This window comes from Callithrix jacchus, chromosome 13 (assembly GCF_049354715.1).
Source record: "Callithrix jacchus isolate 240 chromosome 13, calJac240_pri, whole genome shotgun sequence".
NCBI classification, from domain to species: Eukaryota; Metazoa; Chordata; class Mammalia; order Primates; family Cebidae; genus Callithrix; species Callithrix jacchus.
Window position 1 is genome coordinate 122,160,351 of NC_133514.1, and position 20,329 is coordinate 122,180,679.

The following is a 20,329-nucleotide window of genomic DNA, read 5'->3' on the forward strand; positions in this document are numbered from 1 at the left end:
GGGTCAGAGGAGGAGAGACAGGAACCCAGTGACAGGTCAGGGTCAGAGGAGGAGCCACATGTTCTTGATCACACCCTGGTGATCAAGGTGTGAAAGAGCCTTGAAACAAATATTAACTCAACGTAAAAGCCGCTGACATCGGGCTGGGTACAGTGGGTACCTGAGTCCCAGCTACTCGGGAGGCTGAGGAGGGAGGATCAGTGAGACCAGGAGTTGAGGCCAGCCTAGGCAACAGAGAGACACGTGTCTCTTTAAAAACAAAACAAAAACTTGCTAAAGTCCTTCAAATGAATTAATCTCTGAGAAGCCGAACAGTGTCGGGGGTGCCCTGCAGTCTCTGGAATCTGGTGCCCGGGTTAGGGGCGCAGCCCCCAGGGTTAACCACGGTCTCCTGTTCCTCAGCTGTTAGCAGGAAGAGACAGGGACCACTCCTACGACATTCTGAGGATTCAGCGAGTTGCTCTTGAGTTCTGTAACATGCTTTAGCACAGTGAGGCTCAGTAAATCCACGCCATGCCCTTCCTGCACCATGTCATTTTCTAGAAGCACTCACAGAAATTAGCAAATTGGTGGACATGCAGTCCTGGGGACACAGCGGCTGCAGGGAAAAGGTAAACGAAGACAGAGCTGCCAAGAAGCCTGGGCAGCGCATAGTGTGCCCGCCCCTGACCTGTCCTTACAGCAGCAGGGCACGGGCTGCAGGGGTGGGGTGATGGGAGGCGGTGAAGTCCAGTGGGCTGGGGGGTGCTGAGGGGTGAGGTAAGAAGGATGGGGGTGTTGGGGTGTGGTGAAGTTAGCGGAGCTTTGGGGCATCAGAGGGCAGAGAGGCCAGGGGTGTTGGGCTGACTGCCTGTGGGGCTGGCAGTGCAGTGAGGGCAGGGGTGGTCAGGATGTGCACCTTCTCCCCATCCCTCTTGACCCTAGATCTGTGCCCCACTTCCTGCTCCACATTCCCTCACTGAGTGAGACACTGCCCAGCTTCTGAGCTGGAAAGGGGCCACACAGGAAGCAGGGCCAGAGGAAAGACGGGCACAGTGTGCAGCACAAGAATCACTGGCATCCAGGAAGCAGAGGCTGCACTGAGCTGATACTGAGCCACTGCACTGCAGCCTGGGTTACAGAGTGACAGAGTGGGACTCCATCTCAACAAAAAAAGGCACTAGTGAGCTTAACCACACACCCCAAACACCTGCATGCATTTGCCAGTCATGGCCAGCAGAGGGGCTTGCAAGGGTGGCAGGGTAAGAAACAGGAGAGGCAGCTGAGATGCACGGGTGAGGTGGGGGCAGATCTCCAAACAGAAGGTGGCCTGGGGCGCGGTGGAATATACTCAGCCAAAGAAAGGGCAGATTCATGCAACAGCACGGATGAACCTTAAAACAGGACAGCACGTCACAAGAGCCGGACACAGGAACCACACGTTTATGAGTCCATTCCTGTGAAGTCTCCAGCATAGGCAAGTCCACAGAGCTGCACATGGGCAGCTGTGGGGCTGGGGGAAGAGGGAACTCAGGAAAAAGGGAAGCTGGTTCAAAGGGGCTTCTTTTGGGTGCTGAAAAACTCCCTAATGAGACAGTGGTAATGGCTGCACAACTCTGTAAGTACACTAAAAACCACTGAACTGTGTACTTTTAAATAGTGATAAAATGGCGAATTTTATGTGATGTTAAAATTGTATCTTTAATATATAACAAAATAAAAATTTTAATGTATATGGTTTGTCTTCTACCAGAAGATGCAGGTAGTATCTGCTTATTTCATTAATAACTACTTATTAGTAAAAACTTATTCAGCATTTTCTGATGCTCAAGTTGAAAACAGTTCCTTCAACAGTTGGGAGTTAAGGTGCCGTCATCTGTATCCAGGACATGAAACAAATTCAGTAGCCGTCTACCGTTAGCTGTCAGCTCACATGTGCTGGGGAACTGGAGCAGGTGGCGGGGAGGAGCTGGGTAAGGAAGACACTGGCTGAGGCTGACCTGGGAAGGCTTAGAAAGCAGGAATGAGATCTCTAAGTTCAGTCAGGAGAAGTCAGAGGATGCAGGAGACTCCTCATCTGTCAGGTGGAATAGAATGTTTTCTACCATTCTGAGAGACCAGTGTGTCAGAAGATTTTCATTAGAAGTTTTTACATCAGGTAATAAAGAAGAGAGGCCTGGCATTCCTCCTGGAAGAGCTGGCCCTATCCTGAGGCACCCAGGAGGGGAAGGCACCCCCCTTTCCAAAGCAACTGGGCCCCCCACACCGAGAGGGCAGGTGGCTGTGGGAGGGGAGGGGACTCCGAGAACAAGAACAAAAGAGCAAGAACGCAATTTGGACACACGCCCCCGGCCACACAAGGTGCTAACAGAACAGCTGACTCACATCCATGACTTCCTATGCTGTGTTTCTAGACAGCAGCACCAAAGATAAGGCTTGAAAACGAGGCACTTAATGCTGAATGAATGTTTCCAGGCCCGTGGGACTGACCGGAGCCCCACCCTGGTGTACACTGAGCTCCCAGGACCCTCAGCTGCCTGCAGAGAACAGCTGATTCTCAGAACCTTCCATCGCACCTGCCCTCAATTCACAGAGAGGTCTGCTCTTCCAGCACCCCCCATAGGGACCCCCCAGGAACAGACCAGCGCTCGGCCTCCATCCGTCCACCTGCTGCTGGATTAAAATGCAATTCTACCACTTGGGGAATGTGTATCAGGAAACTGTCTCCAAATGGGCACGGAAGATCCGATTTCTCATCAGACTTTGTTTTTATGTCCACAGAAACACATGAGAGATCCTGGTGTAAGAGGATCTGAAGGCCAACATGTCCAACATGAACAGGGGCTGGGTAAGATGAGGCTGAGAACCGCCGAGCTGCTTTCCCAGACGGTCACAGGATGAGACAGGAGTCAGCACAAGATGCGGGTCATCAAGACCTTGCTGATAAAACGGCCTGCAGTAAAGAAGCCGGCAAACCCCACCAAATCCATGATGGCCACAGCAGTGACCTGTGTCGTGCTCACTGCTACCCTCCGGCCAGAGCCATGGCAGTTGACAGGTGCCAGGGCAACGTCAGGAAGTTACCCCATATGGTCTCAAAGGAGAGGCATGAGGCATGAGTAATCCACCCCTTGTTTGGCATATCATCAAGAAATAACCATAAAAATGGGCACCCGGCAGCCTTCAGGCGCTCTGCCTATGCTCTTATTCCTTTACCTCCATCATAAACTCACTTTCACTTTATGGATTCCCCTCAAATTCTTTCTTGCGTGAGAGCCAAGAGCCCTCTCCTGGGGTCTGGGTGCGGAGCCCGTTCTAGTAACAAACATGAAAGGCACGGACTGGGACGGCTGCAGGGTATCACAGCACGGGTTTCAAACACAACGGGGAACTGCTGAGAGTGAACCTGGCACCTCAGACGCCTGCAGGCACCGTCGGGACCGACAGGTGATCACAGGGCATGAATGGTATCTCAGTAATGCTGAGCTCCACCCCTGAGCCACAGGGTGACTTTCACAGGGCCACGCAGCCCAGGGACATTCTGGAGGGGAGGAAACTGCTCCTTTAGGCAGATTGGCGCTCCCATTCCCTCTCTCTCTGCCTGTCCCCACCCCCTGCCCAGCCAAGGCAGCCTTGGAGGAGGGGCTCCCTCACCACTCAGACCAGCCCCATCCCTCTCTAAGGACTCCAGTCCTCAGAGGACAGTGGCCGCCCCAGGACACCCACAACACAGCTGGTCTGCGACTCATCTCTAGAGTGTGGGGTGACAGAGTGAAGAGGGGGCAGATTGTGAGGACTCCTTCCCTAAGAGGATGTCACTGAGACAGCCGGGGAGGCATCTGGGGTCTCAGGAGGGAGGAGGTGATCATCAAGGTCGGGGTCCCAGTGTGTACGCTGGAGTGTGGTTACGGAGAATGTCCTGGTTTGGGTCCTGTGCGCTACACACATGGTGGCATCACGCATCCGTGTAGCAGCTAAACTGTATCATACTCCCACTTTAACTTTGCAACTGTCTCAATATTGTTAAAAATACAAATCAACTCCCCATAAAAAAACGAAAAAACCTCCCTTCCTTCAAATCCCTGGTCCAGGCTCCCGCAGCCTCCTGCAAGCTGCCCTTCGGCACATGTCTGAGCCCCACCTGCTGCATCTGTTTCTCCACCCCCTACTCCGCTAAGCAGACAGAGCCTGTCCTGGGAAACGCCCCGAGACCACCTGGAGGGAAGCAAACAGGCACCACCCAGGCCCGGAGCTGGAGGCAAGGCTCAGCAGGACCCCAGGCACACAGGGGCTCATCTGGAGGGACCCGAGGGGCTCAGGCTGCAGCGGGGAGAGCACAGACAGGAGGCTCCCGAGGCCACCAGGGCCCACTTTTACTTTATCCCAAGGATCAGGGACATGAAAGGATTTAACAAACACGGCCACACCACCTGCTGCAGAATGAGTATAAATGCCCTTCTTAGCCTTCGAGGCCGGCACTGGCCTCATCGACCCCCTCTAATCCTGCCACCTGTGCAGCAGGCAGCACAGGGACAGGGAGATGGCACGGCTGGGGCCAGAGTAGGACGCAGAGGGACCCCCGCCAAAGACCCTCAGAGAGTGACAGAGACCCCCACCCCACCCCAGGTGAGCAGGACAGGCAGAGCGGGGACTGAGCAAGAGGGAGAGCCATGCCAGCTTCCAAAGAGGACCCCCAGGAAACAAACACCTTCCCACTCAGCAAGGACAAAACAAGCCACTGCGGAGACCAGCATCTGCATCCCAATCCAAGGCTGCCCAGACAGCCGCCCTCGCCGCCGCACTTCCCTAACGGCCACTGAAGCTCACGCTCCTGCAGCCTCCTCAGCCAGAGCCAGGGAGGCCCTGGGAGAGAGGACCCGGACAGGCCCTGTGGGGTGGCCTTGCCTGCTCTCAGCCTCCTCTCAATTTCAGGAGCTTCCCCCCCTTTATCCTAATCGACATCTCCGGGCCCCTCCTGTGCTCAGAGTCTGCTCAGTGGGGCACCCAACGGTTGGCAGGTGAGAGAGGGGAGGGGCTGGGCTGTCACTGCCTCAAAGGGCACCACCGCCCTCTGGCCTGAATGCTTCTGCCCGAAGTCAGGACACAAACACATCATCGTACACAGCAGAAATAGCCCAGAAAGGCCCCAGCCCAGATGGCACTGGAATAAACAGTTTTCCCCAAGTCACTTTAAAATGAAAGTTTGAGGACTGCTTGTTATTTTTGTTTTGAGTCAGAGTCTCCCTCTGTTGCCCAGGCTGTGCAGTGGCACAATCTTGGCTCACTGAAACCTCCGTCTCCCAGCTTCAAGCGATTCTTCTCCTGCCTCAGCCTCCCAAGTATTTGGGATTACAGGCACCCACCACCACGCCCGGCTAATTTTTTTGTATTTTTAGTAGAGACAGGGTTTCGCACAGGTCAGGCTGGTCTCAAACTCTTGACCTCAGGTGATCCACCCGTCTCAGCCTCCCAAAGTGCTGGGATTAGGCGTGAGCCACCACGGCCAGCCAGGGCTACCTACTTCAAAGGAGGACTTCAGGACAGTTCCAGGCGCTCCTCCGTGACATACCAGCAGAGGATGCTCAGCCGCTGCCTTTACTCAATGTGCCATTGAACAGAAGAAACACAAGAATGCTCTTCTCCCAGCCTGAAACATTCTTCATACTTCCAGCCATCAGGGTTTCAGCCCGCTCAGAAACAACAGAGGCAGTGGGCACTTGCAGAACAGCGGTGCAAGGGTCTCCATGGACCCTCTCCAACAAAACCACTGTGAGTGTTGGACTTTACAAACAGCAGCCACTTAAAGTCTCGGACGTGTCTTAGGGACACACGGCAAATGAAGGAACACTTATCCAAGAAAACCTAAGTGGCCACAGAAACAGCAACTTTGTGACACTTGGGCCACAACCTCCTTCCCATCCCCCTGTGTCAAAAGCTCTACTCCCAGCAGGCAGCCAAGAAGATGGGGCTCCCTCCCCACACTGCCACTGCAGGAGTGGCAGGCACTCTTCATTACCTGCTCAGCTCCTATCTGCCCAGGCTCCCTTCCTCCACCCAGCCCCCACCCATAGCACAGGGGCAGAGAACACTGAGCATCCCTGTCCCTGCCCAGCTTGCTCACCAATCATCCACGTCCCTTTTCAGCTTACTCACTGAGCATCCACGTCCCTGCTCAGCTTGCTCACCCAGCATCCATGGCCCTGCCTCAGCTTGCTCACTGATCATCCACGTCCCTTTTCAGCTTACTCACCGAGCATCCACGTCCCTGCTCAGCTTGCTCACCCAGCATCCACGGCCCTGCTCAGCCTGCTCACCGAGCATCGACGTCTCTGCCACGTCCCTGCCGCCTCAGCTTATTCACTGAGCATCCACGTCCCTGCTCTGCTTGCTCACCAAGCATCCACGTCTCTGCTCAGCTTGCTCACCCAGCATCCACAGCCCTGCTCAGCTTGCTCACCCAGCATCCACGTCTCTGCCACGTCCCTGCCACCTCAGCTTACTCACTGAGCATCCACATCCTTGCTCAGCTTGCTCACCGAGCATCCACATCCTGCTCAGCTTGCTCACCCAGCATCCACAGCCCTGCTCAGCTTGCTCACCGAGCATCCACGGCCCTGCTCAGCTTGCTCACCGAGCATCCACATCCCTGCTCAGCTTGCTCACCCAGCATCCACGTCCCTGCCACAGCTTGCTCACCCAGCATCCACGTCCCTGCCACAGCTTGCTCACCCAGCATCCACGGCCCTGCTCAGCTTGCTCACCGAGCATCCACGGCCCTGCTCAGCTTGCTCACCCAGCATCCACGTCCCTGCTCAGCTTGCTCACCCAGCATCCACGGCCCACCTCAGCTTGCTCACCCAGCATCCACGGCCCGCCTCAGCTTGCTCACCCAGCATCCACGGCCCGCCTCAGCTTGCTCACCCAGCATCCACGGCCCTGCCTCAGCTTGCTCACCGAGCATACACGGCCCTGCCCAGCTTGCTCACCGTGCATCCACGGCCCTGCTCAGCTTGCTCATCGAGAATCCACGTCCCTGCTCAGCTTGCTCACCATGCATCCATGGCCCTGCCTAAGCTTGTTCACCGAGCATTCACCTCCCCGCCTCAGCTTGCTCATGAGGAGAGGTCCAGAGACTGCATTAGTCCAGCCAGATCACAAAGCAAGCAATAAGTCATCCTACCCCCACGGGGGGGAATCCATACCCCCAGCTGCTGCTACAGTTTGCCTAAAATATCCAGCTTGCAACAACAGCAAAAAATGAGTCATACAAAGAAACAGCAACATGTGGTTCATACACAAGGAAAAAAATAATGACAAGCAGGACACAAACTGCTTTTGAAGAGGCACAGGTGTTGGACTCAGTAGAAAAAGACTTTAAAATCGCTATTGTAAATATGTTTGAATGGCTAAAGGGATCCATGCATAAAGGATTAAAAGAAAATATGACAACAACTAATCAAAAAGCCACTGTCAATAAAGAGACGGAAATTCTGAAAAAGAACCGAGTGGGAATTCTGGCATCGCAAACACAACTGAAATGTTAAAAGTCACTGTAAGGGCTCCACAATAGATTTCAGCTGGCAGAAGAATCAGTGAATTCAAAGAAAGATCAATGAAGATTATGCGGCCTAAAGAACACACAGAAAACAGAACTAAGGAAGAAGAACACAGTCTCAGAGAAAGTGGGATGGCATGAAAGTACACCAGTACATGCAGAATGGGTGAGCTCCCGGAGAAGAGAGAGGAGCAGAGAAAAAAATATCCAAGGGGAAAGTGACTTGTGAAAACTTCCCAGATATGATAAAAATATTAACTACACACCCAAGAAACTCAACAAATCGCAAGCCTGATAAACACAGAGATCTGCACTCTGACACATCAGTCTAAATGATGAATGCCAGAAAAACAAAGACAAAATCTTGAAAGTAGCAAGAGAAAAATAATTGATCACTTACAAGGAAACCCCAATAAGATTAACAGCTGACTTCTCATCAGAAACAACGGAGTCCAGAGGGCAGTGGAATAACATATTCAAAGCACTGAAAAGAAAAAAAAATCATCAACCGAGATTCTTATATCTAGTAAAACTATTTTTTAAAAAAATAAGGGGAAAATAAAGACATTCCCAGATAAACAAGAACTTGGAGTATCTGTTGCTAGTAGGCACACCTTACAGAAAACAAGTTTTTCATGCTGAAAACAAGTAACATCAGATGTAATTCAAATCCACATGTAAAAGAGTACATGTAAAGACAATTATGTAAGTCATTATAAAAGATGATTAGATTTCTTCTCTTTTCCTCTTCTAGTTCACTTAAAAGTAACTGCATAAAACAATATGCACTGTATTGTTTGGGGGCCTTTAACATAAAGAAATGTAATATGCTTGACAATAATATTAATAGCACAAATGAGATGGATGGGCTCAAAACTGTTGTATTAGAGAAAGAAAATGCCTGCAGATGGCAATTCAGTCAGAGAAAGAAATGAAAGGAACCACAAATGGTAAATAAGGTTAATATCATAACTCCATAATATATGTTTGTTCTCCTCTCAAGTTCTTGAATGATATAAAATGTATATAAAGGAACAATCAGAACAATATATTGTTAGATTATAATGTATGTAGACATAATATGTATAATAATCATACCATTTAAAAAGGGAGGAGGAAATCAAACCATGGAGGAGGAGTTAGGTTCCTATCACTGGAATTAAGTTAGTATAAATTTGAAGTAGATTCTGACAAGTTAAGATGCATATTGTAAGCCTTCAAGTAACTACTAAGAAAATAATTCAAAAAACATTACTTAAAGAAATTAAAATGTTACACTATAAAATATTCACTTAATATAAAAAAAAGCTGTAAATGAATAACAGCCGAGGGGAAAAGGAATGGGATATACAGAAAACAAAATGTAAAGTGGCAGATGTAAATCTGAACATATTACAACATTAAGTGTGAATGAAATAAGCAATCAAATCAAAGGGCAGAATTGCCAGAATGGATTTTTTTTTTAAAGATCCATTGCAGGTATACAGAAGACTCATTTTAGATTCAAAGATACAAAAAGGTTAAAAGTAACACAATGGAAACAATATATCACATGGCAACCACAGGAGATCTGCAGTGATGACACTAACACCAGAAGCAATAGACACCAAAACAGAAAATATGCACATACGTCCTATCAAACAACGGTGCCCCAAATACAACAGGCAAAAACTGACAGAAGTAACAAGGGGAAAAGGTAATTCAAAAATAGTTACAGACTTCCACACCCACATTTGGTAATGGATGTTAACAACTGCACAGAAAAACAATAAAGAAATCTTACACTTGACCTAACAGACAATCCTCCGCCTTCACCCAACAGCAAATGCACATTCTCTTCAAGTGCACATGGAGTATTCTCCAGCACAGATCCTGTGCTGGGCCATAAGATGTGCCTCTATTTAAAAGTGCTGGAATCTGGCTGGGTGCAGTGGCTCACACCTGTAATCCTAGCTCTTTGGGAGGCTGAGGTGGGCAGATTGCTTGAGCTCAGAAGTTCAAGACCAACTTGGTCAACATAGTGAAACCCCGTCTCTACAAAAAATGCAAAAAACTGGCCAGGCGCAGTGGTGTGCACCTGTAGAGTCAGCTACTCAGGAGGCTGAGGCACAGGAATTGCTTGAACCTGGGAGGCAGAAGTTGCAGTAAGCCATGACCGCAGTACAGCCTGGGCAACAGAGCAAGACTATGTCTCCAAAAATTAAAAAAAAAAAAGGTACTGGAATTATACAGAGTATGTTCTAGGACTACAACGGAAATAAATTCAAAATCAATAACAGAAAACATTTTAGGATATTCACAAATATGTGGAAGTTAACACACTCCTGAATAATAAATGGGTCAAAGAAGAAATCTTGGAGTAAATTTTTAAACACTAAGGTGCATGAAAACAAAAACACACACATCCAAGTATAGAATGCAGGTAAAGCACTGCTTAGAGGGGAATTATGGCTGTAAACACCTACATTAAAAGAGAAAAGAGAAAAAAAAATCAATGATCTAACCTCCACCTTAAGAAAAAGAGCAAACTGAACACAAAGCAACCGTAAGGAAGGAAATATTAGCGTGAAATCAACAAAACCAAAAGTTGGTTCTTTGATGGGCAATGAGGGTGTGTTGTGTAAAAAAAAAAAAGAAAAGAAAAAACCCACCTTTTAAAAACTTGGTTATTTGACAAGAACAAAAAAATTGACAAGTCTTTAGATTAACAAAAAAAGAAAGGAAAGGAACGGATCAAATTACTAAAGCAGGAATAAAAGAAGAACCATTACTAATGACTTTCCAGAAATAAAAAGGATTATAAGGAAATACTAAGAAAAATTATATGGCAAGAAATTAGATAACTTAGGTGAAATGGAAAAATTCCAATACAGACAAACTACCAAAACTGACTTAGGAAGAAACAGAAAACCTGAATAGACTTACAACAAGAGATTGAATTAGAAATTTTAAAACTTCCCACAAAGAAAAGCCCAAGTCCAGAAGGCTGCACTGGATAACTCTACAAATATTTAAAGAGGAATTAGTATCAATCCTTCGCAAACTCTGAAAAGACAGAAAAGGAGGAGAATAGTTTCCAACTTATTTCATAAGGCCAGTATCATCCTAATGCTAAATCCAGACAAAGTCATCACAAGAAAACTACAGACCATTATCCCTTATGAACACAAATTCAAAAAAAAAAAGTCCTCACTACAATACTAGCAAACAAAAGCCAGCAACAGATAAAAGGTGTTGGACACCATGACCACATGGATTTATCCCAAGAATGCAAGGTTGGTTCAACACACAAATATCAATCAATGTTGTACATCGTGATTGTAGAATAAAAGACAAAACCCACAGGATCATCTCAATAGACACAGGAAAGCATTTGGCAAATTCCAACTCTTATGATAAAAAACACCCAACAGACTCGAATCAAAGGGAACTAACTGCCTTGACCTAATGAAAGGCAACTATGGAAAATCCATCAGCTAACATCATACTCAGTGCTTAAAGACGGAATGCTTTCTCACTAAAATGAAGAACAAGACAGGCACATCACTCTCACTACTTATCACCAGGGTAACTAAGAAAAAGAAATAAAAGCAACTAAATTGGAAAGGAAGAATTAAAACAGTCTCTATTTGCAGATGACAGAATCATCAGAGTCGTATATAGAGAATCTAGTAAACAACCCTTAAACAAATCAGTTCAGCTCAGCAAAGTTGCATGATGCAAGATCAACATGCAATGATCAATTACATTTCTCTAAAGTAGCAATGAACAAGAAGTAAAATTAAGAAAACAATTCCATTTACAATAGCATCAAAAAGGATGATAAAAATTTTTGGAATAAATTTAACAAAGTCCAAAATTTGTTTCTAAAATGTTCTCCTCCCTTCCTGTCTCCCTCCCTCTTCCCCTTCCCGCCCCCCTCCCCCACACACAGAAGCACATGGGCAGGCTTCTAAGAACTACTTCATGCTTGGAAACAGCAGAGCTAGGAGTTTATTATGCTATAGACTCGGCCACACTTGGTAAAGTGGACGCACGCACATGCACACATGGAAGCGAAGACAGGAGGAAGTACAGCTGCAGGAAGGAGGTGAAAGGAACGAGCAGGGTACATACCCAGGAAGGACCGCCTGGGGGCGACCTTGACTTCTTCATCCTTGCTATCTGCAGCTACGTTAAAAAGGGAGACAGAAACAGAAAGGGGAAAAAGACAGAAACAGACTGGTTTTAACATGGGTAAACAGCTGTGTTCCCAGAACTTTCTGCATTTCTTTAACAAAAACGGGCAAGGCAGATCCTGCTTCCCTTTTCCTAGAAACTCGTCTGTATGCAAGCTTTGGTTGCAATATAGCTGCCCCAGGTCAAAACCCTTTGGAAGGCTGCCTGATAAAGCTGTTTTCAGAGTACACTCTGCTGTAACAGGACGTCTGGGTCGACAGGTGCACTGGAGAAGCACCTCTGCACAGACACAGAGACATGGGGACAACATGACAGGGACCCAGCACCCTCCAGGGCTCAGCATCTACAATGACAGGTTATGAGCCAACCTCCCAGTCTGTGCAGCCCCAGGACAAGACAGCAGCCAAGGCCCTGGAAAACAGTGTGGCCTCCAGGTGGCTCCTGGGAAGCCACACAGGGTTTGGGATTAAAGAACCTTGATAAACAAGAGACTCAAATGAGTCCTGGGCTCAGAAAGCGGAGGTGGGATCAAAGGTTGCGTGTTGCCTGCCCCGGGCAATGCAAACTTAAAATGGAAATTTTCCAAGCGAATAGCTAAAAGCAAATACAACATGATCTCGGACCTCTGCCCTCGGCTACTTGGACTCAGGGTGTTGTTCCACTCACAAGGCAGGAATTGCAATATTTCTGCCAGATTTGAGGGTTTTATAAATCCATGCAGCATACAAAGTCCAGTCTCCTCTCCTCTCCCTGGCTCCCCCAGCACCGCCTCTTAGATTCTATGGGTCCCTCAGCTCTCCCCATCTGTTGCTTTTATTTACACCACATCCCTCTTCACTGGTGCCTCTTCTAAAGACCCAGATCTACAAGGGGTGGGAGGGAGGGAGGAAGGGAGGGAGGGAGGGAGGGAGGGAGGGAGGGAGGGAGGGCCCACCCCAGGCAGTACTGCTCAGTCCACCCTGTTTCCCTTCTCATATCCAGGCATGACTGTGCACAGCTAGGGGGTGAACAGGCAGTGGTGGGAGGCAGCCAGCCGGCAGGCTGGGGAAAAGGCGGGGTTCAGGCTGCACACCAGGCTGTGTCCTGCCACAGCCTCAAGCTATCTAAGGCTCCTTGCCTGGAAAGCAGTGTGATCAGATCCACGTTTGTGCAGGGCAGACTGCAAAGAGTCCTGATGCTGAGAGAGCTGTCAGGAACATTTTCAACAGTCACATATTTCCACAAATCTGTGCTGAACACGTCCTCCAGCCCAGGCACTCAGTATCCAAAAAGGGCCCAGCAACATTTTCCTTTTCCTCAGAACCTCAACACTTGGCTTGGGGAGGTGGTGTCAGTGTCTTCTCCCCCTAGATCACGGGTGGGCTTGTGACCACTCCAGTCCATAGAAGCAATGCTGTGATTTCCAAGACTTAGGTCATAAAAAAGATACACCTTCTATCTGCTTCCCCAGGAAGCTCCACCTTGGGACCCGGCCACAAGGCCTTGGTGGGTGTCCCTGCAGAGCCCGGGCAGAGGTCCTGGCAGATGGCCAGCACCAGCCATGCCAAAGAGCGAGTGAGGGGGAGAGAGAGAGAGGAGGCAAGAAAATGAGTTTCGAGGGCTGCCGCCCTAGCCTTTGCACCTCCCCAGATGCTACTGAGGACAGCAGAGACCAGCTGCTCCTACCAAGCTCTACCCAAAATGCACACACAAGCAAAATGAATGCTGTTCTTCCAAGTCCTAAGATCTGCGGTAACTTGTGGAATAGCCAAAGAGACTGGAACAAGAGACAGGACAAGTTATAGTCCCACATGGCCAGCAGGAAGGAGGCTGGCTGGGCAACAGAGGCCATCACCTGCTTCCTGGGACTCTGGTCCATGTCACAACTGGAGACCACTACTGTGGGCACAGGAAGAAAGGTTTGCACAATACCCTGTTTGTACAGCATGATTGGGGAGTGCAGGGGTGATAGTGACAGGGAGGTGCCGCCTGGCCTGGGACTGGGGAAAGCACATGATCACAGTGGCTCAGGTGAGCCCGCAATGGCAGGTACACAGGCAGAGGGGTTCCTAATGTGACGTCCAAGAATGTCATTAAACCCCTGAAAATGCATGCAAGATGGCACACAGCCCCACACACAACACGTTTTCCAGCTTTCTCGAGCTGTAACTAACTTACCCGTTTAAAGTGTACAATTCAATGGTTTTTAGGATATTCACAGTTGTGCACCCACCATCACTATCTAATTTTAGGACATCTTCAGCACCCCAAAAAGAATCCCTCAACTAACAAGCAGCCACTGCCTCTCCCTGGCCTCACACCTGAACTCTGAATATTAAGATTTGAGACAAATTTCAAGTAAATTCAGCCACCTGACTTTGAGCCACAATTACTTCTCAACCCCTAGGAGGAACGTAAAAGGAAAAAGCTACATGATAAAGCAAAGTTAAACTTTATAAAAGCAAAAGTTTTAAATAAAATGAAACAAATGACCAGTTTCTGCTGCACCCATGACGAGGTGCACTTCCTGGTGACATAAATGCAGCAGCCTGGCCTGTGTCCCCAGTGGGAAGTGCCCTGAGGATGGCACTGATGTGATGACCTCACACTGCCACACACAGAGAGGGCTAAGGGAGGCACGAGGACGTCACATTCCGTTATTTGTGGGGTCCTCGAGGAAGGGAGTTGACACGGCAGAAGGGAAGCTGAGCCCAGGCTGCGGTGTGGCCAAGCCTACAGGCTTCAAGTCAAATTGGAAGAACTGGTGTGTACTCATGAAGTATTTCACCTCAGCAAAAAAATTCCCTAGCTCTAGCTGCTGAGAAAGCCCAAAAAGCAACCTCCAGGCCAGCCCTCATGTGTGCCTAGGCTGTGGTCTCCAAATACTGCATCCCAGATACCAGAGCTCCCTGGAGAAACAACGGATTCTAGGTCTGGGGCAGGAGTTGGAGCTGCCACACGAGCACCTTGGTATACCAGGATCCTGTGTGGAACCCATCGAAAGGGCCCACACCACCACGCGGCTCCCAGGCCAGAGCAAAGAACTGGAGCTTCAACACGCGCAATAATCCAGTAACATCCAAAACATCCAAATCACAAAGAGAGAGACCTGAATTTCCTTTAGGAATTGTACTCATGGACAGCCGAACCATGGGTACCAGGCCGTTTCTCTGCAGAGGGGCTCCAGCTAACAGACGGCAAACGTCCTGCAGCCCCTGATCAGCTCACGGACTCAGCATGAGCCCCACAGTGGGGCTCTGGTGGACCTCTGGTGACCAGAGGTGCCTCTGGTGGAGCGACGCAATCGTCCTGCAAAACACAAGTATTAAATCTGGGTCCCATCGGGCCTCTGGATCCAACTGTCTTTTAAAAATGCAATGACATGGAATCAACTTATGCCCATCAATGAAAATCATCCAGATTTTCTTCTGAATGAAGAAAATGTGGTACATGTACAATATGGAATACTATGCAGCCATAAAAAAGAATAAGATCATATCCTTTAGAGGAACATGTATGGAGCTAGAGGTCATTATCTTTACCAAACTAACACAGGAACAGAAAAGCAAATGCTGCATGTTCTCACGTATAAGTGAGAGCTAAATGATAAGAACACATCGACATATAGAGGGGAACAACTCACACTGGGGCCTATGGGAGGGTGGAGGGGAGGAGGAGGGAGAGAACCTGGAATAACCAATGGATACTAGGCTTGACACGTGGATGATGAAATAATCTGTACACTGGCTGGATGCAGCGGCTCACGCCTGTAATCCCAGCACTTTGGGAGGCCGAGGTGGGTGGATCACTTGAGGTCAGGAGTTCAGGAGTTAGAGAATCTGTATACCAAACCCCCATGACATGTAATTTACCTATATAACAAACCTGCACACGTACCCCAAACTGAAAAGCTTTAAAAAAAAGAACATGTTCAGAGGCAACAACCTCCCCTGCGAGGTGATGCCACCGGCAGGAAGACGAGGCTGGCTGCACCCGCACCCGCACCTGCTGGTAAGCACACACACTAAACTCCAAGCTGGCCATGCTGCCTGAGCACTCACAACCTGCCCTCCCTGGGAACACGCATCAGGCCACCGTCAACACAGTCACAGGCCCGGCCTCATGACTGGAGCCTGAGGACAGCAGAAACACCCAGAAGCACACTGGGCATCTTAGGCCAAACCGTTCTCTCAGCCTCCGTTCCTCCCACAGTGAGAACATTCCCGTTCCAAAGTTAAATGCTGAGTTCAAAGGCGCAGGGGCGCAGGCCAGAGAAGGGGCAAAGCCTTGCGGGAAGCACGCAGTCACCTAAGCAGAAACGTAAAACCACAGCTCCGCGGTACGCAGGGAATCCTGGCTGGTTCTTGAAAGCCTGCCTTCTACACAAGATCCGTGGTATCGCACACTGTCTCTGGTGTAATTTCAAACCCAAATCACCACAGGAAGGAACAGAGCAGAGGCTCAAGGGAGAGGAGAATGGTGCGAATGGGGGAAAAGAACAGAACACCACAGCAAATCTTTATGGCCACAATGACACGAACTGGCCCAGGCCACGCACCGGGCTGGAGGCTGGTCTGCTTTCTACAGAGGCTGAAAGCAGCACATATTCACCTCGCTCTAAAAACAGAAGAGAAAAAGGAGGACGTGGGAGGGGCGGGGATCCTCTCGGACAGGAAGTGGTATCATCGGGAATAGAAACACAGGGACACCCTCCCGGGGGAGATCTCAAATCCCAGCAACCCCAAAGTAAACAAACTCTGGGGAAAACATGCTTCTCCAAGCAACCGCTGAGATCAATCTCTCTCAAAGCCAAAGTGAGCACTGTCTTAGATTTACTAATTAGAAGAAAAACAAAAGGAAGGATTTAACCCTCCTGCACACAAGAAGCCCACCAGCCTGCATGTTCAAACAGAGGTCAGACGGGAACAAACTGCAAAAGGCAAAAACTGGAAGAAGTATGTCTATTTTCCGAGCTGCCGAAGGTGAAGGAGTGGTGTGTGCCAAGCACGTGCTAAGCATGTAATTGGTCCTGCACAGCCAGCAACACAGCAGTGTGTGGGCCTGCCAGTGTGCTCTGGATAAAGGGGCTGCCTGACCCCGCAGGGTGACTCTGGGTCTGTTTACCGAGGTCTCTGAGGAAGACCTGGGCTAACACAGCCCATGAGTCACAGCAAAACCAAGAGGGTGTGTTTGTGACAGGCCACATGCACGGACAGGAAACACCTTCCCTGGCACCATCTGACTTGATGGAGCCTGGCACAGAGGAGCACTTCCTGTTCTGACACACAAGCCGCCAAGGACAGCGCCCACAGCCAAGAGGAGCTGTGAAGACGTGTGAAGGCCAAGCCCAAATTCCAGTGAAGAAAGCATTATCTTGAATTGTTTCATTATAAGCTGTTTAATTAAGTCATTTAACATACTGAAAATGCTGTCAGTTGCCGGTAACAGCACCACTTGGTGACACGAAAGCTGCCTCGATCAGAACAGACTAGAGTGGCTTCCTTTCAGCAGTCACCTTTTGCCCTGATTCCCTGGGACTCTATTCTGAAGCACCAGCCACCAACCTGCAAAGCAGCGGCGCCTGGCATTGAGCTCGTTGGCCACTCGGACCTCTGTGCATAGCTTCAGCATCAGCAGCATGGTCAGGATCATGATGGCGCTCTGCCACAGCAGCGGGGACTCAAAGCGCCGTCCAAACCTGAGGGAGAGACCCGAGTCAGGAGGGAGGCCCACCCACACCGCCTCTCCCAGTCCCGAACCTGCAGAGGGGGAGGCCTGGGTCAGGAGGGAGGCCCACCCACGCCGCCTCTCCCAGTCCCAAACCTGCAGAGGGGGAGGCCTGGGTCAGGAGGGAAGCCCACCCATGCCGCCTCTCCCAGTCCCAAACCTGCAGAGGGGGAGGCCTGGGTCAGGAGGGAGGCCCACCCACATCGCCTCTCCCAGTCCCAAACCTGCGGTGGGAGAGACCCAGGTCAGGAGGGAGGCCCAACCACGTCACCTCTCCCAGGCCCCAAGCAGCATCCAGAGGAAGGAGTCCAAGGGGTGGCAAACACCACAGTGTCCAGGCACCTGCTGCCCATCTCCCAGACTTCAGGTGGGGTGGGGCTCCAGGGAGGGGCCTGACCCAGGACCCCTCAGCATATTCAGCCCTCCCCAGAATCAGTGCCCAGGTGCTGGTACCACAGTCTGGTGGTCCTCAGTCCCCTCCCACAGCTCAGCCCAGGTGCCCTAGGCCCTCCCTGCAGCCTCCAGGCTGCCACCTGGCAAGAAGCCATTTCTAGCCCAGAGTAGCCCTACTTCCTGCCAGGGGAAGGCGAGGTCAGCGTGCAGAGCATTAAGGGGACCGGACATGAAATTTCCACATGCACACACACTCCCACAGAAGAGGAGAAGGCAGCCAAGCTTCTGTGCTGCCACCCAACCTAAGGCCCACCCCACCCCCAGGCCTCCCTGCCCAGAGCCTCTCACCCTCCCTGGCCCCGAGCTCCCCTGGCTGCCCACTCCCAGGCCGTCTTGCTGACTTTTGACCGGGTTGGGCATCTCATCAGCTCAGCCATGAGCCTCTGCAGCGCAGAACCACAGGCCAGTGACTGGCAAGCCCTGGGGTCTCCCGTCTCCCCAGAGTCACCAAAGAGCTGGGACCTGCAGAAGCATCATCTCCGAGGCTGGGCCGTGGCACACACTCATCGAAAGCCCCAGCCTTGACCCTCCCCCGACTGTTCAAGGGCAGCAATCTCAGCCTGCAGTTTGTTTGGTCTGAAGGGAACTTTCAAAACTTGAATTGGTCACCAACATGTCAGAAGATCCTAGAGAACAGCCTAACTTCCCACCTTCTCCTGAGAAACCAGAAGACCCAGCAAGAACCACCACTGCCCCCACCTCTCTCCAGCTCTCAAGCAGCAGGGCAATCGTGGGCCAGCACCTGCAACCCCAGTCCATCCGCTTCCCAGAGAGGCCACTTTAGGGGTGAGCACTGCTAAAAGTCACTTCCTACAGCTCCTGAAATACAGCCGGCCCCGTTATCAGCACCGCTAACCGACAGAGCAGAAGCAGGGGGAACCCCACAGCCTTCATAGCCACCCCCTTATCAACACAGAGCAGAAGCAGGGGGAACCCTATAGCCACCCCCTTACCCCCTTATCAACACAGAGCAGAAGCAGGGGGAACCCCGCAGTCCGCATAGCCACCCCCTTATCAACACAGAGCAGAAACAGGGGGAGCCCCCTGTGGAAACAGCCTCCCTGACCCAGAAGCCATCAGAGTCAGCCTCAGGAGGCACGACCCCATCCAAGCTGACTACCATGAGAAGCAGCTACACCAAAATCACTCAAGAAACGTTAAAAAAAAAAATTCACAAAGCTCAGCAGTGATCCGCATCACCAGCAATCCGTAAATGACGAAACTGGATGCAGCCTGATCTCCTGTCCTTAGAAGAGCACATCTTTGGAAGGTTCTAAGTGATAAGAAAAAATGTCCCATAAATGTAGAACTGACCCTCAGATGCTGCAAGACCCTATAATGTGATGAGTCCAGGTTTGTGCATGTAGTTCACTGTCAGAGTGAACTCCCAGCTGGCTTCTCAGAGGGGCTCTGAAGCATCTGCACCCACAGATAAGAAGCCTGCCAGCCTGCACGTTTAACCAGGGATTTGCCCTGGACAGGAAGCCCCAGCCCAGGTGAGAAGCTGCCACTTGCAGGTGAGGCTCTTGCAGCAACCAGGAAAAAGCCACAGACATTCTCCTGGGAGGACAGGAAGCCAGGATGCAGTTCTCAGAGGGTGGCCACGCTGATTCCCTCTTTGCTGGCTCCAGAGACCAAGGCCTTTCCCTGTCTCCTAGGAGCTCCTGAGTGGACGGACCAGCCGCCTGAGGTCACAGAGACTCAGGGAGCAGAAAGGAGGACAGAGAAAACAGCAGCTGAGGCCCAGAACCAACAGGGGGCCAGACAGGCAGGCAGACAAGGGGCACCTCCAGGAATACCACCCAGGTCAGCAGCCTCAGCCCAGGGTGAACAGGACACCAGGCAGTCAGACAAGCTGCACCTCCAGGAATACCACCCAGGTCACAGGGGCCACTGTAGTCCCCTTGCCTCACTGGAGGCCTCTCTAGGAAGCCTCTGAGAGGCGCACAAGGCAAAACTAAGAGGCAAAGGGAGGGAGGGACAGTGTCAGGCCTGGTACAGAGGGTGGCAGCAGGAAAGCGGCAGCTTGAACAGGGTTTCCTGGGCCTAAAGCACAGGCCAGGGGTGCGGGGACGCTGTGGGAGCGTGAGTGCAGGGGACACGGGCACTCTGCCTGCAGGCTGGCTCCAGCCCCCACACCGGCCCCTCCAGGCCTCCTTGGCCTCTGCATGATAAAGCACAGATCACAACCCCCAAGGCTAGAGGATACAGCCCATCTCACGTCACTTCCAGAACCCATTCTCCACTGGACCAAGCAGCCTGGGCACAGGTCAGCTCACCCACTGCAACTTGAGGCTGAGGAGCTGACGCTGGGCAGGCATCTAAAACAGGCTAGTCCCCTAGGACGCACCAAGCCTCGTCACACCACATTCACCTCCAGCAGTGAGGCTGTGTGTGAGCCATTTTGGCCACTGTGCGAAAGGCCACCCGCATTTTTTAAAAGTTCAACAGAAGCAA

At 50.6% G+C, this 20,329-nt stretch overlaps 1 protein-coding gene across 6 annotated transcripts in view; it reads right to left on the reverse strand.

Moving 5' to 3' along the window:
* SLC66A2 (solute carrier family 66 member 2) overlaps positions 1-20,329 on the reverse strand; it is a 35,467-nt gene that overhangs the window by 10,321 nt on the left and 4,817 nt on the right. For 4 of the 6 annotated variants that reach the window (XM_008980029.5, XM_002757349.6, XM_035271420.3 and 1 more), the window contains exons 3-4: positions 17,257-17,390; positions 11,651-11,704 (exon numbers count right to left, since the gene is read on the reverse strand). In XM_008980029.5, the coding sequence (XP_008978277.1) occupies positions 11,651-11,704; positions 17,257-17,390 (188 nt within the window). The remainder of the gene's footprint in view (positions 1-11,650; positions 11,705-17,256; positions 17,391-20,329) is intronic. The other 2 variants (XM_008980030.4, XM_002757350.6) reach the window with 1 other exon arrangement.